Below are 25,079 nucleotides of genomic sequence, written 5' to 3' on the forward strand. Positions count from 1 at the left end.
TTCTTTCCTGAGTGTTCTTCACCAAACCACAATCCAAAGGTTTCTTGGGCAGAGGGAATGGCAGTTCAGCCAGATGAATTAGACTTTTAATAGAGCCAAACAACTATCGGAGTATTGCTGAAAAGATAATCAGGGAGCATTCAGTATCAAGCAACTGCATTTTTCAGATTTCAAAGGTGAACTATTTTAATACGGAAATCTGCCCCCCCCCCAATAAACACATTATTCTTTAGATATCATTTTTGGAAAAAGTAAAAAAAAAAACAAGAGAACAATATACTATGAGTACTATTCATTTATTTTCCCTCAAAACAAGGTGATTTGTAAAGAATGCCACTTCCCAGTTTGAATTCTGGTTCTGCAGCTTGACACATTTTCTAAGAAATTTAAAATAGCTTTCCCCAACCCAGTATTCTGCAGGCTTATTAGGACTACAGCTCCCAGGATTCCCTGTTGCCATGCCATATTGTCCCAGCACATCTGCAAGACGCCAGGGTGGAGAAGCTCAAATGACACAACCTCTGCAGAAGTTGCAGTGCCATGAATAGGAGTCCTTTCAGCAGCACTGCGCTACAATGTTATTCGTAGTATTTAAATATAATGGGCAGATTTATAGCAGAGCAGCGCACTCATAATGGAAATGTTGATTTATTTTTATTAGTAATTTTTCCCTGTGATGAATACCCCAGTTCCTCTAATAATTCTTATTAGGCCTACTACGTGTGTGTGCTCTGTCTCTTGAATGGATTTTCCTATTTTAAAATAAAAAATGAAAATACCTTGTCATTGACACAGATTAGATGGAGTTTATTTTCATCAACAAGTATTTGCAATTCTATTATTCCTTCACTTTGCATATAAAAGCATCCTATTTCTGCCACTCTGCACACAGAGGAAATTATTTAATTACATATTGAAATGGACCCTACCAGGTATAATTAAATTGTGGCACACAGTTTATTGGGAGAAGGGAAAGAAACTGAACAAACTTCTAACTCAGGTAGCTTTTGGAACCTAGATAGCATATCTGTTGTGGTTAGAATGCTGGACCAGGGTAGAGAGACCTAGATTTCAATCTCCACAAAGCCATGAGGCTCATTGGTGACACACAGTTCATTATCTCTCAGCTATTGGGGTGTGGTAGAAAGACAGAGAACTATGTATACTGTCTTAATTTCACCGGAGGAAAGATGTCAATGAAATAAAGGCTTGTGAGCATAAGATCATTATCTCACAGCTCCTGCTTGAAGAATAGGTCAGAACACCCTTTGCACAGGTCCATCTATGATGCCAGTTGCGGCCACCACTACAGTGAGAGGCTCATAAGACAGTCACTCGTGCCCTAGTCACCTCACAAATGAACTACTACTGCAATGTGCCCTACATGGGGCTGCCCTTGAAGACCACTTTGAAGCTATAGCTGGTCCAGAATACAGCAGTGCAGGCAGTGCTGGGCATGCCACAATACACCCATGATGCTTCATGAGTTACACTGCTTGCCAGTTGGCTTCCATGTGCAACTCAAGGTGTTGATTATCATCTATAAAACCCTTCGTGGCACAGGGTCTGGTTTTTTGAGAGACTGGCTATCTCCAATACTTTCTGCCTGCCCAGTAAGAATGGACAAACTGGGCAAGCTCCAGGTCCCCTCAATGAAGCAATGCAATTTACAGGATCTAGGAAGTTTGCATTTTCTGTCATAGCACCTGCCTCTGGAACAACATCCCCCACCCACCCATCCCGGAGATCCATAGGGCTCCCACCCCGGAGTTGTTCCGAAAATCTTTGAAAACCTGGCTTTGCTCCCAAGCCTGAAGTTAGAATGTTGTCAAGTTTCTATCCATTTTTTTCTGGTATGCTGGGTTTGCTTTTCTGGATGTACATGATCTTTTTTCTTTCCATTTTACTGTTTCTAATTTTTAAAATGCAAGATGCTCAGAGTCATGTGGGAGTCTGGCAGCCTCTAAATCCAAATAAATAAATAGACAAATACATGTGCAATGTATAGTGTTCATAAATAGTATGAGTATCCTATAGCTAACATATACTCCCATATGGTATCAATTCTGAACCAAGGTGACCGTAATTATTGCAGTGAGATCTCTGATATGTAGATATGTAAGTTAGTTAGCCTACAGTTTGGAGTTTGCTGTCCCTTTGGAGGCCTAGGCTGAGCCTCTCCTTCTGTTGATGCAAGTTTGAGATCTGGGGCAATCTAGTATGAGACCACCTGTTGGTTGGTCCTTCTTCCTTATCTAACAATAACAGTAGTAACAATAAAACCCTGTAAGGACTCTGCTTGGGCCTGAAGAACATCACTCTGAAGGCAGAGTTTAAGGTTGGAATGAGAATAGAACAGGTATGTTCACCTTTGTACCTAAGAGCCATTATATCATCAATTAAGACAGGTTTGGGTAGAAATACAGCCATATACACATACATACATATTAGATATTCCTAGAAAGACTAAAATAAAATAAGATAAAAATTTGAAAATAAACAATAGTTTAATAATGGCATGGACAGCTGATTCTGCTTAGCAGTGCAAATGATAGATCAAATATGCCTTGCAAACCAGAATTGCAAAATTGAAAATACAGAATTGTATTTTCATTCTGCCTTGCAGTTACTTGAAGGGCAAAGGAAATCCACAATGTGGCAGTCCAAGAGTTATTGTAAACCATCAACTGTATTAAATAGTAATAGAACAATCCTGTCAGGCTTAGTTTGAGTGGGACGGGAGAAGGCTGTGCCATAAATACCAGTTGAATCTTAGCAAGCAAGAAGAAGAAGAAAAAGAAAGCCTCTGAGCTTTCAGCATTTTCTATATCATCCCAGTGTGCTGGAAAGATTAACTGCGACCATTTACCTTCAGTAAATGATTATAATTGTTCTTCAACATAGAGGCTTTCCCCTCACAGGCATTTAGCCTGCTAATAAAATTGTAGAAAGGACTAAATAACTTGTATTTTATCAAACCAAATGTCGCCCCCCTAGTAGACCTGCTTACGTTGACTTCCTGGAGCTATAAAAAGAAGGGAAGGTTTCTCAAGTGCCTAGCAGACCACAATACATGGCTAATGGCCTTGTTCACATACTGCACAGTCCTGTTGATATACAACAGACAGTGAGAAAGCAGTATAGCCATTATGACATAGTGTTATATACAAACTAGGCCACCATGGTCTGTTCTTAAATGCTTTTGCATTTACACAAAATGCAAAACCACAACAGATGAGTTTACATTTAAGTTAAGCCAAAAATAAATATACTTACCTATAAAATAAAACTGGGAAGGATGCACTTTGGTAAACACTAGACATTTTTTGTTGCATCCAATTCTTTCCAATTCCACTTCTTAAATTATTATTATTATTATTATTATTATTATTATTATTAAATTCACAGCAGAATAGTAAGGCAAAAAGCTAACCTGGTTACTTGGGAAGATGAAATACCAGAGGTATGAATAGAGAGAAGACCAGCAAAGAATAGATTTAGGTCCCAACTGAAACCATTCAAATGCACCACTGATGAACAACACCCTTGACCATTTTCCTCTCACCGGTTGTTGGCCTTCTAGCTTCCTAAGCAAAACAGATGATTAGCTATACCAAACCACATGACAGAGATGCAGACCAGTAATCTGTCTCTGTAGCATACCCAGAATACAATGTTCCTCTGCATCTATTTTGACATAATTACAGGTCTACATCATATCACCCACAACCTCATAGAGTTCATTATCTGTTTCAACTCTTGATGTGATATGCCATTTGCTAGCAGGGATTACCATGGTCTATTTATGAGAAACAGACCATCCTCTATGCAAAAGTCCATTACAAATCAGATACTAGGAATGGCAATATTAAGAAAGTAATGCAGAAATGCTTTAACTTCTCAGGAGGCTCCTTCATGGATATTAAGGTAGCAATTATTGAACAAAGAATCTTCCAAGATGCGATTCGATGCAAAAATGGCAAACCTTAAATTCATCAAGAGATTCAGTTCTACCTGTTCTAACTTGAACAGTGGCAGCTTGCTAAAAAATAAGTATCGTTATCATCATCATCATCACCACCACCACCATCATCATCATAATCACACTACATCTATCAATCAGTTCATCAATATAAGAACTCAGTGTTACTATAGTGTTTTTTTATGAATGATATGTGTTAATACAGTTATCATTATCTGTATATTCTGCATTCCCCTCTAAACTCATCTCACTGTTTACAAGCCCTGTACCCATCCTCTTAACATGGGTGTAGACGTATTTTAAACTCAGGATAACTTTATACATTCCTTGAAGAATTCTGCAGTTCGTAACAGCTTATGCTATAATAGACATGTTGACCTTCAAACTGCCACAAGGCAGTTCATTGTTTAGTCTCAGTGTGTGTGACTTATGCTCTTTTGTGGACTTTGTTGCAGAAGAATAGTACAACTGATAAGTTATTGGAGAATTGAAAATGATAGAGATCCCTTTTACCATCTAACCTAAAGTCCTGTCACTCTGCTTTCCCAGAGCTGGTCTCTCCCACTGACTAGGAGTTTAAGCAATATCTCCCAGTTCAATGACTTCACACAACACCACTTGTTTGTGAGAGAGGGACTGAGGAAATGAAGAGAGACCTTTTTAAAACAAAACAAAACCACACATAGCCTGGTACAGCCACTGCTAACACAGTCTGTTTAAAACTGAGACCTAGCACTGATCAAGCTATTTGCCTTAAAAGGGCAAAATATCTGTGGAAATAGCTTGTTGAAAACACAGGAAAAAGTAGAGTCAAGAGAGACAGAATTGCAATTGTGACTGTATCATTCCTTCATAAGGAAAAGGCTGGCTATGCAGATTTGCAGGTTCTTATAACCAGTAAGGATACAGCAAAAAATATTAATTATGGGACAATTAAAAAGCAAGGAATAATGTAATAACTGGGAAAAATATGTTGCTATTGATGTGTTGCACAGAGGATAGCACCGTCTATTTGTGAAAGGCGATGACCTTTGTGTGGGACTGCTTCATACCTAAATGTCCATAACTTCATTGCAGTGCCAACTGATCTGTATTTGTGGGTGAAACATGGCATGCTTTTACAAAGTGACGTAACAATCATTGACCTCCCCTCCATGTTCTTCATTGTAGTTAATTTGCAAGTGCAGCACCAAGTTCTGAAGTATGTGTTTATGTTTGTTTATGTTTATGGATAGTGTTTTCTATTTATGGAAGAGAGTACTGTATTGCATCCAAAATCTTAAGTGAATGTCAAAATGGTGCTACGTTTTGAAGCTAAGAATACTTAATATCTTTTTTTTTCCAGAACACAAATAAGAGAATTAAAAGCCTTATAAGCCAATACCTAGAACACTAGAGAGTTGGAGCCCCCAAGAATTCACCCAATTGACTGATGGTCTCCTTAATATTATAGCACACTGTGTGCCGTTTCTGGCAACAATTTCAAGATATTTACCTTCATATCATTATCCACAAAGGCTTAGTTCATACTGAGCTCATGTCTGCTTTGTCCCAGAAAATAAGTGAAAGTTGTATGAATAAATGTTTCCATTACATCTAGGAAAAATGGGCATTATGATAAAATCACGCTAGAACTTTTATTCCTGGCATCTATTTTTTACGTGCAAGGTTTTTTTGGTTTTGTGCTTTAATGGAGTAGTACAAACTGTACGGCCATCACTGCGAGTCTGAAGTAGTAAAATACAGTTTACTACTATTATAAGCAGTAGACTATAGAGATTTCTAAAAGCCTGGGAAATATTTCCAGTGTTCTTTTAACTTTGCAGTGCATGTAAGTGGAACATTTGGATCCAAGCATCTTTCTTATAATTGGCAGTTTTAGAGGAGCAATGAAATTGTCAACAGCAGCCTCACAATTTGCACAACTAGCTTTGAATGTTAAATGTGTGGAAGGAAAGGAGAGGACTCCTGTGCCATCAAGGAGACTTATCACAGATCCTTACATTTTTACACACATACATAGACATCTCATGATTCCCTCTCAAGGTAAGCAACATTATACAAAGTGCTGAAAAAGAGTAATTAGTAAACAGAAAAAAGTAAAGGCAGGAGGTATGAAAAAAAAAAGGAAGTCTAACCATCTATTTCACCCTAATACCATTAGTTTAACGTAAAAAAATATAGTCTAACTATCAAAGCACACTTCTAATGCTGCCACATCAAGAAAGGGCTTTGAAATGAACCAGGACACTAACTACCAGTGTCAATCTTTAAATGCAGGCCTGCCCAGTTCATTGGTAAAGCAGTGTGTGAGGTATCCACAAAAGAAAGGGACAAAGTAACACAGAACTTGTGTTCTGAGTTATCTACCCTGTTTTCTTTGCTCTCAAATACTAAAAATATGCTTGGCCGAGAGAAAAATATGGGATAAAAACACCAAGCAGATTCTCTGTACTCCTCCCCACCAGAATCAGACCTCAGAGCCAAAAGCTAACTCCTGCAATCAGGAGAAACCTCCATGCACCATTTATATATTGTACTTTAAGAAGTGTATGTCAGTGTTATTCCCAGGTAAATAAAGCCCTACGTGCCATAGGACCAGTCTACTTGAGGGACTGCCTGTCCCCCCTTGTCTCTGCCTGTTGCACCAGGTCTAGCAGGAGGGCATACGCCAGGTTGCTTCCATGAAACAATGTCATCTTGTTGGACCTTGGAGTCATGCCTTCTCTGTGGCTGTGCCTGCCCTGTGGAACAGCATCTCCCCAGAGATCAAGACAGCCTTGACCCTGTCATAAGACTCTGTTTCCCCAGGTATTTGGGCCAGAAGATTAAGCAAGGCCTACTAGTGATGGGACTTTCTGTTTTGGGTGTTGTTGTTTTAACCAAGGTGTCGTATGGGTTGAATATTGCAATGGTGGTTTTAATCTCTGTATGCCACTCAGAGTCACTGCTATGAGATGGGTGGCTCTATAAATTGTTTAAATAACACATAAATAAATAACTAAATTAATTTAACATCCAAGCAGGACAAACAAATTCTGTTTGATTATTATCATTATTTGTTAGATTTATGTCCAGTCTTTCCCCCAGGAGTTTGAAGAGGCCCATGGAGCACTTGCATTTTCTCTTCCCATTTTTTTCCCTTAAACAACCCTGTGAAGAATATAATGACTGGCCCAAAGTCACCCACTGAGCTTCCAAAGCTGAAGGAAGTTGAGTCTTCCCCACTCCAAACCTTAAGTCACCTGTAGTCAAGATGCTGCTATAATTTAAGTGAGCTGAAATTATACAATTACAGTTCTCCAGAGAATTCAACATGATCTTTTCAAAGCTACTCATGTAAGACCGGTAAGTTACTGGACCTAACAATACCCAGCTACGCCTCTCCTTGCTTACTCCTCACATAGAGTAAAACAGCATTATACAGTACAGGTGCAAAGCCCCCTAAATACACAGTATAATCTGGGCTTGAGAGAGAAATGAGCAAGAGAAAGCAAGCAGATCTAAAGAGACCTCTCACCTTCCTGCTGCCCATCAGAGACTGCATTTCGAATATCCCACACACAGCTGAGTCCTCATCGCACGGGATGCCAGGAGCAGGAGCGAGAGCAAGGAGGGCCCAGCAACGGCACCACTCAGAGGTGCCAACGGCCTCTGAAATTGCCGCATCGAGGGAACCTGTCATCACACGTTAAGAGATCTCCCTTCGCCCTCAGCCGACTTACCCAAAGCCCCAGTCCTGCCACCTTACTGACACAGTCAAAGCGACTAAAGAGACAGAGATGGGGAAAAGACCAGCATTTTAGCCTCTGGTTGCTAGGATACAGTGGAGACCCTCCACTACTAAGCAGACAAGGGAGAAATTGTTTAAAAAAGAAAATGTCTAGGCCTTATGAGCAAACAGCAGTCACAAAAGAACAATGCTCCTTCCCCCTGTCCATCTCTACTAGGGAAAGAGGCCAGTCCTTCTCCAGTAAAATAACATGCCCACAAACCTGCCAACAGTTCCTCAGTAGACTATGCAGAGGATGGCTGATTAATATTTCGGAAGCACAGACCTGAGACTCAAGTTAAGGGCCTGCCAGTTTACACTTGGATTGTCAATCTTTATTTTTATTCTTTGTACATAAAGCTCTTCTAGCCTTTAGTTTTCTTAAGCTGAGCCAGAATATTTGGAAGTTATCTTACTGATGTTAGTTTCATCAGCAATCTTTTAAAACATCATTATTTATGAATGAATGCCTTAACTGGAAAGACATTGTTAAACTAACACATTTCAAACATCATCAAACGCTATCCCTCTATACCCCATAATGAATTACTTTTCCCATTAAATCTTTAACAGCAGGACCTGAACTGTCTGTCCTGCTGTAAAGAATGGAAGTCTCATAATTAGACTTGAATACAGACTATAAATTAAATTCTCCAGAATTCAGATTGGAACTCTATACGATATAGGACTGTTTTGTATTATACAAATCAGCCTTCCCTACCCTGAAACCCGGTCTGTTAGACTGCAGCTGTCAAAAGCCATGTTGGCTAGTAAGTATAGCAATCATCAGCCAACACATCTGGAGGGCATAAGAAGGTCATAAATGATACTCATTGTGGTATATTGCTTAAGGCATATGGGGTCATCTATATAGGTAGCCATCTGAAGTGTTATGTTTCACAGTATGTTCTATCATGTTGGAAGCAGAAAACAAGGTCATGACTAATAAGAATAACTTAGGGAAGGCAGATATAGAAATTTACTATCACGGTCTGGGGAACGAGGTGCCATGTTCTTGTATTAGATGTATTAGCACAGAAACAGGAAACATATGGTATGGCATTTATAGTTCCCGTTCTGTCCCTTATCTTTTCAGTCATGTCCAAACCCAGCTGATGCTGCAGGTAGTTATGGAACATACTTCACATGGAGGACCTCTTATCCTATTCCTATTTCTCTACCAACCTACAGTGTCAGAATTGTGGATCCAGCCCAGATCTTAGCTATCTGGCCAATTTAACATTTCTGTCAGATAATTAAATTCTCTTTGTGTCCTGCAGATACAATTTATGCAAGTTTCACCTCACCTTCCATTCATACACGTCTGTCTAAGGTCTGTGCCAGCATTCTGTATGAAGTCTGTAGGTCAGCATTTCTAAATCACTTTTCCTTTTGTTCTGGCACTTCAGGCTTAGTCAGAGGGCAGAACTCCCACTTCATAAGAAAATATCCCAAATGAGGAATAAAATTAACTTGATAAAACAAAATCAACTGGTGTTTGTTGATGACTGAATATTTGTACAGGAAGTTTCAATGTCATTTTTATGGTGTCACATACCCTAGGTATCTATTTTCACAAAAATGAGTGGAATTTACTTCTGAATAATGGTCCTGTATGTGTCTACTGAAAAGAAAATCCTACTGAGTTCAATAGGGTTGACTGGATGGCAATCAAACCATAAAAAGTACAGCTGTTTTTTAAAAAGCTATAGTTAAAGCAGAAATCTTGCTTTAAAAGTGTTCCCGGTTTATCACATACATTTAAGACAAACAAATGATGAAAATTTGGTCACATTTCTACATAGCCACCCCAACTATTACAAGTGTACATGTTACAAATTGTATTGTAGAAGAAGTTTGCAGTATCAAATTATTCTTTTGCAGGAAAGAACAAATGACTTAACAGGTTCATAATAATCATCTGCCTCAATCAGCAAAACTGGGCACTGTTTTACTGAATCCACACAAATATAAGAGCTAATGTGAAACAATCTTTACAGTCTAGGGAAGCGAGGAGCTGCTTTCATTCTCCAATTAGTAGCTCATTGTAGAAAAGGAAAACGTTACTTAAAAAGATTTATACAGCTTTGTTGTAATGAGGTTCCTCTCTAATTCTGGGGTATGATTAGTTTTAAGTGACCGTAAGTAGGAGAGAGAACTCTCCCTAAAAACAGAGTCTAAATGGAAATGTGATCATTGTACATGATCCCAATGCAAATGATAGTGTCAAAATGGAACATTCATTCAGCACTGAACCAAATGAAAGAGGGTTGTCAATTACAGTAAGTTAATGAAAATATAACTTGACCTACATACTATATCCTCTAGAACAGTGTTTCTCAACCTCAGCAACTTTAAGATGTGTGGACTTCAACTCCCAGAATTCCCCAGCCAGCATGCTGGCTGGGGAATTCTGAGAGTTGAAGTCCACACATCTTAAAGTTGCTGAGGTTAAGAAACACTGCTCTAAAATATCCTTCCTCATCCTGGAAGTACTTTCAGATAAACTGGATTGTGGCACCTACATCCACCAGTTGGCATGGTTGATCGTCACTGTTATTCTGGTCCGATATATCTGATGGCATTACAATGGGGAAAACTCCAAACTTTCCCTCACCACCTTAAAGACCTTGTGTTTTCAGGTATAGTGAGTTGTGTGTGTGTGTGTGTTTTAAGTATGCTTGCTTTTTCATCATTACCACATAAAATCCATGAAAATTTATAAGACAGTCATGAAAGGAAATTAAGTGCCATGTGAAAAATGCTATATGTCTTCTTTAGAGGCTTAACTTTCTCCATGGAACACTTCAGACAGCAAGTGTGAAACAAGAACAGATTATTTTAAAAAAAATTTATTTAAAAGCTTCAAAGCAAGATTTATTACAACAATCCTTCCAATAAGTCCTTTCCAAACAGGCAAACCAGTAGACCAATGGAAAAAGATTCTGGAGCAGGATTTCTGCTTCTCCCACTCCCTTTCCTCTGAAGCATTCAAGGCCAGAGAGAGGACAGAGATCAGGAAGCCACATTTGAGGAAAGCCAAAAATGGACTTGTGAGTTGTCTACAGACTTAGATTGAGTGTCATGTTGGAGCTCACTTGAATTTTATTCTAATTCCAAAACCAATTAGACAACAATATTACCTTAGTTCTGATATAACAAGTTCCTACTCGTTCACCACCTTCCCATTATCTGCCACACCACTGTATGCTGCCTACAATATCCCCCAAAAGATGTTTCACGAGAAGTACTTCTCTTTCTCATTCTCTCTCTCACCACTTTCTAAACACATTGTTACAACCTCTTGTTTATTTTGCTATTCCTTACATTTTATGACTTGATCCTTTATTACTCTAAAGCAATCCATAAATCCAGCAGGATGCCACAGAACTGTCAAACATAGTAGAAGATGCAACTTACAACTTTTTCCCTTCTCCAAATACAAATATATCAAAATACCCAGAAAGTTCATGAAATAAACAGGAATGGCCACTGTCTTCCAGAAATTGTAGCTCTGTTGTAGTTTTGCATGAAGACGTCCCATGTTCAAGCCACGATATCACCAGTTAAAAGGCTGGTTATGAGAATAATCATGGCTTGAGACTGAAAAGATGCTTCCAGATAGGATCTCCATCCTACTCTATTAGATATCTTCCAGAGGTTTTAGAAAAAAGCTGAAAAATCTTAGGGGTGTAGTCCCAACAGATTTGGAAACCTCATCCTTAGAGAAAGGTTCAAAAGAAGAACCTTAAAAGCTGCCCTAAATAAAGCTTCCCTATCACAATACTTTGAGCCTGATTTTGGCACTCACAAAGGAAGGAATCTGTGGCCAAATGAAACCTATTCGTCCAACATAATAAACCTCTTTTTCTATAGTCCTCAGAACAAATGCCAGAGGATCTACCTAAATGTCATGACTACTATAGAAAAAGGAGTTAAGAGAAACCAGAAACACAACAGGACAGAGGGAAGCCAGAAGAACATTTTATCAGACACCTGAACAAAGGAAAGTTGTGACATTAGTCATACATTAAAAATATGTATATTAAGAACATTAAGGAGAGGGAAAGAGAACAAATCTGTTCTCCATTCCCTGGTGGTTTTTGCCCCGGTTATTCCTGGCTACAATTATGAAGCATGTACAGTGTTGTAATCTCAGAGTACTTCATGTCTCAGCAGAATGGAATGTAAATTGGGGCATTTGTTCTAACAGAATGTTAGTTATTCTGTACTTTTAGTGGAACATAACACTGAAGTGAGAAAATCTTTGTTTTTATTAACTGTGTGAACCTTTACAATTCAGTGATTTAATCTGCATCTTGGTAAATTAAATGTAATGTTTCTCTCAGCCTCTCTGACAATGCCACCTTGGTTTTATCCTCATATCCTCCAGAAACAGAACCTAAACCATTCAATGTGTTGAGTGAATTCAGATCAATGACTCTGCCAGCTATCCAGGTGGCAGAGCAATTGTTTGACTGCCCCACTAACCATCCAGATTGGCATTACTTGCACTGAATGAAAGGAATTATTCAAGTAGTTTGCTGAACAGCAATATAGCAAAGATGGAGTGGGTTGACAATTGCCTTGCCTAACAGTCTGCTCCAACATTTCACAAATGCCCTTATGACTGCCAGAAATGAGCCCAATTCTTACATTTATGAATCAAACCTAAGGCTGTGTAAAAACATTTTTAACACCCAGAGCTTGAGTCACATATGTGAGCTTGGCATAATTTTCTGTGGTTCAATATGAAACTGTTATAACTGTACAATTTAAGAACAGAAAAAGAACCCTGATGGACTTTACTCTAAGTCTATCTTAATCTGGCATTCTGTTTCAGTGGCGGCCAGCCAGTTGTTTGAAGAAGCTTATAAACATGACACAAATGCAGGAATAAGCCAGAGGAAAGTTTCAAGATCACTTTACCAACTTATACTTCCTAGTCTTCCAGTTCAGATGTCTACCTAGGATAGCATTTGTATCCCGTATCAGTTGCTGACAGTAGAGGCATAACTATTACTGTTTAGTTATGGTTTTTTTTATCTTATAATGATGGATAGTATTGAACATAAGATGGTTTATCTGTTCACCTTTAAAAATAAAGGCACATATTACACTGAAATATGTGACTTGCTATGTTAGATCAAGCCTTTTCCTCAAAACAGACAAATGCTTGGTAACTCTAAGATTCCCAAATCAATGAATAATGAATAAGAAACACCTTATGTTGTTAGGTATGTTAGTATATAACTATTATATACTAATATGCATAATAGTTTAGGAACAGGTCTAGTACCATTTTCTACACTCCGAAACATTTTTATTCAGAGTAGATCTCATTCAGTTTGATGGAATTTGCTCCACTGTAAGACTTGCCCTTGAGTAAATGCGTGTTATCTTTTCAAGAAAATTAAATGCACAGCTTCTGACTATCACTGCAAAGATATTACTCTCAATATTTTAAGGTAACAATATGCACTCTGTGTCACATCAGATGGTGAGATCCAGGACATTCACGCCTTGGTTGTCAAAAAGAGCAACTAAACGCCTTCCCCCCACCCTGACTGCCCTCCTCTTTCAAAAACCCTGTTAGCTTCGCTACACCAATGGCCCCGATGAGCTGCGAAGCAGAGCAGACATCTCTGAAAAGGTTCAAGAAAGATGTGAGGGAGCAGTGAAAAGGAGAAGGATCAGAAAGAAGTCCTCCATTGGCAATGCTGTGCCTGAGGGACAACTTAAATTATGAGCAGGGAATGCCAAGCCTGCGGCTCATGTGGATGAACCCAGGCAGCATAAACCCAAGGTTTCTTCTGGGGTAGAGAAGACCATAGACATTCCAGAGAGGAAACCTACACTCTCGTTAGAGACGCTCGACAGACTGCTGCATAGGCACGGCACACATTTGGAGTGGTAAGGCTGAAGTGGTGCACGTGATATAGTAATAAAGAAATGCAAAGTGTGTGTAGCATGTCTTCCCCTCATTATCAAATCATTGCAACAAGCCTCTCTCCATAGCTCAGATTAGAAGTAAGGGGAGTGAGGCCAGAAGAGATCTCATTTCTTTCTTTGAGAAATGTAAGCCAGGTCTTAGGCATTTCTGCTCCTTCTCTGCTGTTTTACAGCCCCCCGCTCAAGAGACCAGTAAGGAACGGCAGACAAAGCTTAGGATGAAAGAGTAAAGTGATCCAAAGCCTTTTTCAACCAGGAAAGGAGAAAAAAAGCAACCTCTCAAAGGTGAGAGAGATTAAAGCAAAGCTAAACTCTTCTCTGAAATGGAAGAAGAAACTTCTGTATTTTGAGGTACAGAAAGAACAAAGCACTGAAAGACAAGGGCTGTATACAAACCTTTATGCTCTATTCTCATTTGAAAAGGAAAGGAGAAAGTGGCTGTGTGAAAAAGATAGTAAGGTAACCCACATTTTTACATCTGCTTTCTGTTAAGCCATAGTTTGGTGGCAGCTTTCTCCCACTGTCCCCTTGATGTGTAGGAGTGCAACTCCCATCATCCACATCAACAATGGGCCAGTTAGAACGCAATAGTTTGGAGACGGCTGGTTGAGAAACAGCCAGCCCTACAAGGCTAGAAGAGTGTCAGATCACTTTTTTAAAAGGTCATCTAGGGATTTAAAAAATAGAAATAGAAATTCCTCTACAGAATTTTGCCTGCCAGTGCCTAGTCACCAGAGGAAATGAGCGTCACAGGCAAACATGTTAGCAAAAACATTGTCTTTTGCTTCAGTCAACATTTCTGAGAGGGTTAGCTGAGTTAGTCTGTTGCACGAAAGACAGCAGAGTCTTGGGGCACCTTAAAAACCAACACCTTTCCTACAGCAGGAGACTGTAACAAACACATTGGTCTTTAAGATGTCGCCAGGCTCTTGGTTGACCTTAAACACATAAATATCTCCCAGACGGAGTGAATGGAATCCCTCCAAGCCCCCCACCCCCCCGCCCACCCCCAAAATCTTTAGGTTAGGGAATTTGGTTCCTACCGCCAAACGGCCAGTTCCCACTTATTTTCAGGGCAAGAAGCCATAACCCAAACCATCAAAACCCAGACAGAAACACATACCACGCTGGAAGAGCCAGTCTGACGATGCTGCTACTGCTGTGATAATTTGGGAAGAGGGGAACAGACAGAGCATTTTCATACTCTAGGAAAATTTTCCTCCCCGGAGGGGGACTGAGGTACCTTTGTACCTGACAAGAGCACAGAGAAATGCTGAGGTGCGCGGCTGAATGTGGCTTTGGAAAGGCGGCAGCCCACACGATGCCAAGAGTTTAGGGCTAGGAGGGGGGGAGAGGCAGAGTGGGGCGGCGGGAGGGGGGAAGCAATTTCTGAAGATGAGAAGCGATGGAAAGCAGGCGGCGGATCCACAGGGCGAGTGGAGGGACAGCACGGGCGACAGAGACAGATACAAGGGGGAGAGAGCGAGACCACACCACAGGGACGCCACACGGACACAACGCTTAACCGCCGGCTTACTGTGGGCTCTTGGGGTAGAAAGGCAGGGTGACATGGCTGAGGTCCTGGATGTCAAAAGCCGTGGGCTCGGCGGAAATGGCCTGCCTCTTGGTCCTCTGCTCGCCCTGCAAGGCGCTGGAGCTTTGCTGCTGCGCCTGTTGGGTGGCGGGCCGGATCACGGAGCGGTACTTGTCCAGCTCGTTCTGCAGCTTCTGGATCAGCTCGTCCTTCTGGTCCAGCTCCAGCTCCAGCTCGTCGATGAGCGCATCCCGCTGCCGGAGCTCCTCGATCTTCTCTTGCAAGGCATATTGTAAATCCCGCAGCGTCCCCATCCTCAACCTCCACCTCTTCCTCCTCCACCACCTCCTCCTCCTCCTCCCTGGGGCTCCTGCCTGCGCCCCCCGCTCCTCTCGTCGCAACTTTGCCCCCCGCCCCACCGAGTAGCTGCCGCCGCTGCCGCCGCCTCCTGCCGCTTGTCCCACTTCAAGCCAACTTTGCCAATCGCTGCTCGGAGCGACCTGCTGCCGCTGCCGCCGCCGCCGCCGCCGCAGCCTCCGCCAGCAGATCCCGTTCGCCCTTCAACGCACGCCTCCAGCCTGGCTTGCTGAGAATCCGCTGCCGCTGCTTCGGCTCGCCAGAGCTACGCGAAGGAGAGGCTGCTGAGAAGAAGCCCCACCATCCTGGTTCGGCGGCGCCCCACCGGCGCCCTGCTTCACCGACGGCGGGCTTGCAAACGGCGATCGCGAGCTGCTGCCTGCGTCAAGCTAGACTGGAGAGAGAGCGCGCGAGCGAGCCAAGGAGACGGCGGGAGGAGGGAAGGAAGGGAAGCGAGCGAGGGGCGTCTGCAGCATGCCGTAGCACATGCACTTTCCCTCTGCCCCTCTTCGGAGGGCTACTACCTCTCCTGCTCCTCCGCCTCTCCTCTCACCCCATTAGCCAGCCAGCCAGCCAGCCAGCCAGCCAGCCAGCGGGAGGTGAGTGGGTGGGCTTTGTTGCATTCCAGGCACTTAGCGCAGAAACGGCACGCCACGTTTGCAAAGGGGGTGTTCGGGCAAGGCGGCGAGGTGTGGGGGGGAGAGGAGCCGTTTTGGAGCCGTTGGTTTGCAGGGCGGAGAGTCTTCCCCTAGTTACGCGGGCAGAGAGAGAGGCGCTCCCCATTTCTGTAGCCCCCGGAGTCAATACCGTGGCTCGGGCTGACCCGAGCAGCCTCCCGGGTTAGCGGCAGAAGTTCCGCGGCCAGGTTGGACCCGCCACGCCACACATACGTGCGTATTCGCCAGCAGCGGATTGTGTACAAATTGAGAAGCTTTGCCTCCTCTGGCAGAGCCGCGTGTCTCATTAGTGCCAGGGCGGCTGAGGAGAAGGTGTTGTGTGCCTGCCAAAAAGTATTTCTGACAGCCTCACCTGTAGCAGAAATGGGAATATGACCTGTTTAGCCCCTAATTCTCCTCAAGCATGGCCAAGGAACAGCACTGACGACTTTCTAAGGCTGCCCAAAGCAGGTAAAGCTTTCCACTTTCTCCAGCCACCCGAATGCTCATTTGGGAGACCTTGAAAAGATGGGGGAGAACCAGTTGCCAGCCCTCCACCTTCCTCAGGTGTCCCATCTGTCCCACTTGGGCACAAACCCACCTGCCCCACTGGGCCACTGCAGCCATGGAAAGAAGGCCTGTTTCCCAGGGAGAAAAGCGGTTGCTTGAAGATGGGGTGAGAGGGAAAAAGTTCCTTCATTTTAATTGGCTTTTGGAAGATGAAGGCAGAGCCCTCGGAGATGCTGAAATGAACCCACCGGAAAAGGCCACTGACTCTTAGGTTTTTATCTGTCCCCAAATGGGGAAACTCAGCAGGAAACTCATAAGCTAATCTGCCTCAATCTTGCTAAGTCTGGGCCCAGTCCTTCCCCGATATAATCAGAAGAAACAGGTGCAGCCATTATTCTGCACCCCATCCAAACTCATTTAGGCCTCTGCTGTCCCTTCCCGCCAAGTGATGTGTGACTTTGGATTTAGCACCTGGATCCTGCTTGGCCTAACCAATATTCTTTCCCACCTGCAAGTCAAGATGTTATATTGGGGAGGAACAATAACCACACTGCTGTAACGGCAGGAAGGAGAGGCACAACACTGAATTAAAGCATGTGACAGAGCATATAGTACATACGTTTTGCCAAAAGGCAAAAATAATTCCATGCAAGACACAACCAATATTACATCTTTCAAATTCTGCAGGATATTTTTGCCTTGGGCATTGATGTGCATTTATAGTACTGCAAATCCCACCATGTGGTTAAAATACAAAGCTGCTCTTTAGGGCCATTCAGCATTTCCTTATTTATTTCATATATATGCCAACAAAATCATATGGCCAAGCCATATGAGTGACTATCAAACTTATCTGATCCAGTTTCAACCACAATATTAAGGGATAACTTGCATGAGTCATGGGAGATATAATACTATCAGAAGATTTCGGTATACAGTTAGAGCTGTCACTAAGCCTTACAAGTTTTCAGAAACAGCTGCAATCTTAATTTGTTCACCCAGGCTTTTAATTGAATCTATATTGCTATGCATCTCTTTGTTCCTGTTGTCTTGGTTTTAAGATGTTATACTATGTTATACTTGGTTTTAAGATGTTATACTATCTTTTAATGCTGTTTTGTATTCTCCTTTGGTGTTAGTATGGTAATAATGAAAAGCAGGTATCATATTTTATACATAAATAAATCAGCTGAGCCAAAACATTCTCAGGAGAACCAGTTCACAAATTTAGCTCTCTCAGCTACCAGTGAGGGAATGCCAAATTTCAGAGTCCAGCAGTAACTTTTAAGACATTCAAGCATTTTAATATAAATCATAAGACCTTCCCAGCCACAGCCTTAGATACATGGATTGGCTTAACTGATAGATTTAAGCCACCTCATATAAGCTTACCCATATAATAAAATGTGTTAGTCTTAAAAGGTGTTATAAATCCTTTCTGATTTTTGGCTATCACGGACAGACACAGTTCTCCTATAACAATGAAAAAATGAATGGTAGTCAAGTGTAGCACCAACACTGAAGAACATACATAGACTGTAATGCAGGGTACAACGTTGGGGCAGGAACATAATCCTGAGGACACACAGAAGGGTCTCTATACAATGACCTTCACCAGTGAACATAGAAAGCTTCATGAAAAGATATTACAGTGCCTACATGCAACAGGTTGGTATTCATCAACCCTGTTTATGAGTTTGGGTAGCATTTGACTGGATACTGCTGCTTACAGTGCAAATGGAGAGAGGGGCAGATTTCTGGAAAGGTATAGCCAAGGAATTTGTATCACTCTTCTTGCTGGGCACTTTGTGTATTTACTTTTCAAGCTGGTTTTTAGGCTGTTTCTCAGAACTAACTGATGCACCGAAAATAAAACGCTGCTTCCATCTCACAAACACCATGATGCAAACTAGTGTGCTGGGATGGACAAGAACAAATGTAGAGGGAGGGTTGTTCAATAAAAATAAAGGGCCCTGAAGAAATCAATGGTTCACAGTATTTAAGCTGGCAGCTCTGCTCTATGCTTCATAAAGAAGCTTAGTGAGGTATAGTTTTCTTCTGTGGAGGAGTTTTCAGGAAAAGAAAGTTGTATTAGAAAGGGAAAATGGGCATGGATTGCATGAGAAGCCTTTATGGGCAGAAATCTAATCTCTTGGTGGCCTTTCCTGCACAGAAAATAAGAGCTAGGTACATCCTGCATTTTGATGGAAGAACAAGACATCTCCAAAAATTCAAGAATTGGAAAGGACTTGATTCAACCTCCAAGACACAGTGGCGTGCATCTATTTTATTTTATTTTTATTTTTTTAAAGCAATCCTTGGCTAGAGAACCAGCAAAAAGAACAGCAGCTTAACCATTTTTCTTTAAATACTTGTTCTTCTCAAAATCGTGCTCTGATAGTTTTTAGTCATCCAAGAAGAGAAAAAAAAACATAAAGATATGATAAGGCCCTCACACAGCTGGCAAGATCAAGCAAGAACAATATGGATTTCAGTAAGGATTCATGCTAATCTGGGATAAATACGGGCACTTGGAAAGTATAAGAGGAATTTCCCAGCTTCCTTTACAGTGAATTAAATAAGGCAGAGTATCTTGAATTTGTTTCCCCTGATGTCTCCCCTTCTCCTGGGCTGCATTAACACTTATGAAACAATCTGTCATCTGACTGCCCCCCCCCCCATTTCCAAAATCTCTCATAGTACCTTTCCACACACTCTGGTCATCCTTGGGACAGGAGGAAAGTATGTCATTTCAGAATTGTAGCCCCCAGGTTTGAAAATGCACCTTTGCACAGAGGCCGACAGTCTTGGCACTTACGCAGAAAATAATGTGGTTCCTTTCGAGGCAGCGATTGGTGAATCCTACTGGATTCACTTCTGGGGTGGGCTACTGCTATGTGCTCCAGGTGCTGGCTCAGCGTGATCACTGCCTCCTGCTTCCCCCAGCTTCCTGCTGCTCTGGTCTCATGTGCTCTCAAGCAACCAGCATTGCTGCCATGTCCTGCTCCAAAGTGGTTGGGCTGGCCTGGTCAACTGGGGGTGAAGTCAGGCTGCGTGGAAGGAAGCATCACAAGAGAGAGGTCCTAGCTCCTTCAACCCAGTTGACCCTAGGCAAGCAAGTCACCCCCCCCCCCAAGAATTCAGCACCGCTAATGCCAACTGTTTCTTTAGTTTGTGTGAAGATGGGAACAGAGTGCAAGATGTGCATTTGGTCTTCCACAAGATTGACATCCTCAACCAAAGCAAAAAATAAAAAGAAACAGAGACCTGAGCAAGACCCGTCCAGTCTCTCTGCCAATCACAATAGCAGCCTGGGAGGCACAGAGCCCAGCAGCCATATGGAAGGGGAGGGCCTATGATGGACAATTATTACCCAGCAGGCTTGCACTTCTTGAAAAGGGGGGGTCCATTTTCCCATGGAAAACACTGCTTTTCTGATGGATCCCTGGCAATGTAAAAGATATTCCACAATGAGGACATCCTGGAGTCAGAGCAAGGATGCTCCCTCTCAGTGTGTGTGTTTATGTGTATGCACAACAAATGTGTTTTTAGCTATCATTCCCCAAAGCCATATTTACCCCGAAGAAAGATGACCCTGAATTTGAGAACCCCAGGTCCCTAGTAAAGTAGGCAGGAATATACATTCAAAAAGCTTTGAAAAGTCCTTGTTTTCCATTTTGTCAGCCTAAGATTGCCGATTTCAGCTGAAACCGTTTTTGGAGATCCCCCCCCCCCCCCCGCTTGATAAATATGCACTTGCGCCATAGTTTTAAGTACATATATTACTGCCAAGACCCACCCTTCAAAAAAGAGCAGGGCCAGGACAAAATGAAACTAAATAATAATTACTATTTAAAATAATTATTTGTAAAATAAATACCCCATTTATAAAATTAAGAGATTCCTTATCTGCATATACCAAGTAATCTCTCATTCATAAATCACAGTTACACACAAAAACACCTAAGTATATTCCCCTCCCTTCCAATGGAAATAAAAAAAACCAGGATGGAGCAGGGCAGGAGTGTCTGAGGGGGTCAAAGAAGTCAAGGTGGTGGCCACAACCATGTGATCAAAGCCCTGCCCCTTTTTTACATCTCTCTGCAGACACTGCTGGGACCAGGTGAAAGGATAACTAGAAGGGAAAGGGGGTTGACAAAATTGTTAGAGACGATGTCCAGAGAAGGAAAGCAAAGGAAGACTGCACGCAACACTTCCCAATAATAGGTCACCTTCAGAAGGTTAACCTTCAGAAGGTATCCTTGCTTTTCAGCAGCCGCTGACATTTCTTTATTTATTAATCAATCAAATTTGTATGTTGCCCAACTCCCAACAATTCTGTTTTCAGCCCCTTCTTATAGTTGAATGAAAGACAACCCACGACTCATGGGCAATATCTGGATAAGAGAGAGATCCTGTTTCTTATCCAGCTTCACAAGGTACTTCTTGGTTTTAAAACTGGTCTGTGTCGGATACATGCATACAATAAGTAGGTTATATCTAATTTCAATTTCAATGCAAACCTACATATTTAGAAAATTTGGCCTATTTCTTTTATTTTAAACATGGACTAAAATGCACACATAGCATCAGTTCTTCATCTTTTGTCCAGTGTCTGAAAACTCAGATGTCTCCTATGATAAAAGTAACTTTATCAGCATTGAAAGTGCCCTAACTACTTTCTTCTGGAGAAGAGTAACTAACCACAAACACCCACATCTTAGCAAAATCTGTGCCATCTTCTTGTTTGATTCCTGGCATAATTCAGTTTTAATTTATAAAACCCTGATAGCGATCTAAGCAAGTCAGTGAATTGGATCCTGTGTGGCCCTGCTGGCATGACTAAACTACAATTCTCAACAGTGCCAGCTAGTATGGCTGATAGTAGAGGATACTGGAAGTTGTATGTAATTCAGCAACATTGGGAGGGCTGCTGGGTTTATATTCCTATAATGAGAGCATATTTCATAGATATCACCCTGTTTAAACTTTACTGTCAAAAGAGACCTTATTCCTGGTTTTACCATTGGAAGTTAAGTTAGCAGTAATTGAATGCTAGGTTATTTTTCTATGATAGAGCCAAGATTTCTCATTTCTTGTTACTGTGCCAAGTCAAATCCATTTTACTTGGATGAACCTTTGCAATGAGAATGCTGGCAGATTAAGTTTAGCTGGTATTTAAATTCAAACAGTTCTATTTTGTTGTGATTTTAGGGTCTTTTCTGATTTGCATTTTTATTATTACGTATAGGAAATAATTTGTTTTCATTGTTAGCTGCCTGAAGTGCTACAGAATACAGAAGATGGACTGAAGAAAGAAATCAATAATTCACCCAAAGACTCTCAGCAGGGAAGCTGTGGAGTGAACTCTGGTAGAAAGATATTTGTAATGTTGCTATGATGTCACTGCGTTATCAAGCACAAGTTTTGGGATGATTTTATGGGTTTTGTTTTTAGCAGGAGAAGAAAAGCTGCAGAAGGTCATGCTTGTTTTGTGTAAATCTCTGTACTGCGGAGTTGGTTGTAGCCTCAAAACAACTTGCTTCAATCTATTTAATTACTCCAAGTACTTTAGCCAAAATCTGTTTGAAACGTCTGTATCTCTTTTTCATTCACAGTTTTCTCCAATGCAAAGTTTGCACAAACTTTCCTAATACTGTAAAGACATTCTTAATATAAATTCCGCAAATTAAAAAGTAAATGAAGATATATTTATTTCAGACTCAACTTACACACCAACATATATATTTTTAATCAAAGACAGGCAAATAGAAGCAGCCTCTATTCATGGAATTCCGAAGCATGTGTCAAAACTCCATTCTCACAACAACTGCGGACAGGTTTCTTTGTATACAAGAGGGAGCCAGGAGACCAATGATACTCACATCTGTCAATGACAGTAATATAAGGATACAAAACAGATTATAAAGAGTTCCAAATGAATAACTTCAAATTAGATATACAGCTAGCGGTACAACAGATGAAATTGAATTCAAGGGTAATTTTTGTATTTGCTTTTTATTGCTGCACAGTTTATTTCAAAGGATCAGGAAGTAGCTTGTTGATACCTTCAAAGAAAATACGGACAATGTAGATTTGGCTAAACTCCTCTCTGTGATTTATTTTTTGTAATTGCATGAACTGATTAGAATGAAAAGAACTAAGAAACAAAAATACAGACAAGTGCAATGTTAGGAAAAAATCTCACTTCATATATGTATATGCAGTGGCTGGCTCAGCTACTCTGATTTCCTTTCAGGTAAAGATATTTTTATTAAGACAAGTATCGGCCCTACTGAGCTGACTAATTTTTGATTCATGCCTTGTCTTAATATATTTTCATGTGAACTCCCCTGGAGGTCTTGCAGTATTTTTAGCTTATTGCCTTTGTAATATTTAATAGACACTTTTAAACAAAATTGTTACTGGTTTTTGGAAATGGGTATTGTTAGTCATGTTGCACAGTATTTGAAGAAAGTGGAATATATATCAAATATATCAAACAAATAACCATGCTTTAAGATTAACTTCCCAGGAAAGAAGTATTGGGATCACAGAGAAAATATCTTTGAAAACATCATATCCACACAGCCACAGCATACTAAAGAATACTGGGTATCAGTAATGGAAATAACGCAGAAATCAAATATCAGAGATTTATATAGGTACAATTATACTGGAAAAATTATGCTTCTGAAAGAAGATGCGTGACATTTGAACGTCAGGGTTAGCTGAAAACTCAGAAAAACTGAAGGTACTATTAAAGAGTGATTAATTTTGGGTGGGTGGTTTGTAAGATCACCAGTGTGCAAATATCCACTGTTGCCTCTCATCTTTTCTATTTGCTGTGCAGTCTTGTTTGTCTGCTTCAATAACAATTTATTAAATTTGCAATCCTAATAAAAACACACTTATTAACCTCAATAGAGTATGGATGTGACTGACAGAGCACTGACGTCAAAGAGTCTTGAAGGAGCTTGCAGATGTCATCTTGAAGCCCTTTCTTAGATCTTTGAGAAATCATGGAGGATGCCAGAGGATTGGAGAAGGGCAAATATTGTTCCTACCTAACAAAGAGAATCTAGGTCACTATAGGCATGTCAGCTTGATACTGATACCACAGTAAAGTCTGGAACATACTATTAAATTTTTCTTTTTAATCATTTAGGAAAAAATGCATTGCTGTGTTGCAGTTAGCATACTTTTATCAAGTAATCAACTTGATCACTTTTTTTAATAGAGTGACCAATTTAGTTATTCACAAGAATGTGCTGGACATGGAGTATCTTGATTTCAGTAAAGCCTCTGAAGAAGCCTCCCATAAAATGGGAGAAGATAGTAAAATGTGGGCTGGACTATGCCACCATAAGATGGATACAGGTCTGATTGAATAATCATACCTAACAAGTCAGGCCGGAAGGAAATGTTGAGTAGCATATTGTAGAACTCTCTTCTTTGCTGTTCAATCATTTATAAATGATTTGGTAAGGATTATAAAATATATCTAACAAATTTGTGGACTGTGTAAAGATGGTGGGAACTTTACATGACAATATCAAAATTCAGGAGGATCTTGACAAGCTATAACAATGAGCAGAAACCAGTAAGATGGAATGTAACAAGGACAAATGCAGAATCTTATATTTGGGTAAGAATATATATAGTATGCGGAAATCATACTAGACAGCAATACGTGCAAAAAAAGGATCTGGGTGTCTTGGTGGATCACATGGTGATCATGAACTAACAGTGTGATTTAGCTGCAGGAAAAAAGCAAATGTACTCTTAGACTGCATCAGCAGAAGTATAATGTCACAACCAAGAGAAATCAACATTCGTCTCCATTACATGTTACTCAGTCAACACCCAGAATGTCGCATCCAGTTCTGGACACTGCATTTGAAGAAGACCTAGACAAACAGGAGCATATCCAGAAAAGAACAACCAAAGTGATAGAGACACGAAATGAAAAACTTAGAAGGAACACTTGGAGGTATAGTGTATTTTTAGCTTGGAGAAGAGAAGATTGCAAGGAGACAAGATTGCAAGGAGCTGTCTTTAAACATCTGAAATGACATGTAGAAGATGGGGCAGAACTGTTCAGAGTTGCTCCAGAAGACAAGAAGATTTAAATTACCAGGAAACAGGTTTCAACTAGACATCCGGAAAAAAGTCCTAAGGGTAAGAGTTATTCAAGAGTGGAACAGATTCAAGGTGGTGGACTACTCTGCCAGAAATGTTTAAACAGAGGTTGGATGGGGTACTGTAGTAGTCAATTCCTGTACTGATGGGCTGGGGCTTGATGCTCTAGAAAAC

At 41.0% G+C, this 25,079-nt stretch overlaps 1 protein-coding gene across 3 annotated transcripts in view; it reads right to left on the minus strand.

Annotated features, from left to right (window-relative positions):
- PRKG1 (protein kinase cGMP-dependent 1) overlaps window positions 1-25,079 on the minus strand; it is a 772,110-nt gene that overhangs the window by 654,604 nt on the left and 92,427 nt on the right. The window contains exon 1 of one of the 3 annotated variants that reach the window (XM_088144404.1): window positions 15,244-18,009. The exons of 1 other annotated variant lie outside the window; for it this stretch is intronic. In XM_088144404.1, the coding sequence (XP_088000530.1) occupies window positions 15,244-15,554 (311 nt within the window). In that variant the 5' untranslated portion in view covers window positions 15,555-18,009. Of the gene's footprint in view, window positions 1-14,829; window positions 15,218-15,243; window positions 18,010-25,079 lie in introns of those variants that run through there. One more of the 3 variants, XM_088144406.1, reaches the window with a different exon arrangement.

Source organism: Python bivittatus, unplaced genomic scaffold, assembly GCF_059951505.1.
Source record: "Python bivittatus isolate LINGU-HERP-01145 unplaced genomic scaffold, Pbiv_v1 ctg000400_np1212, whole genome shotgun sequence".
Lineage (NCBI taxonomy): Eukaryota > Metazoa > Chordata > Lepidosauria > Squamata > Pythonidae > Python > Python bivittatus.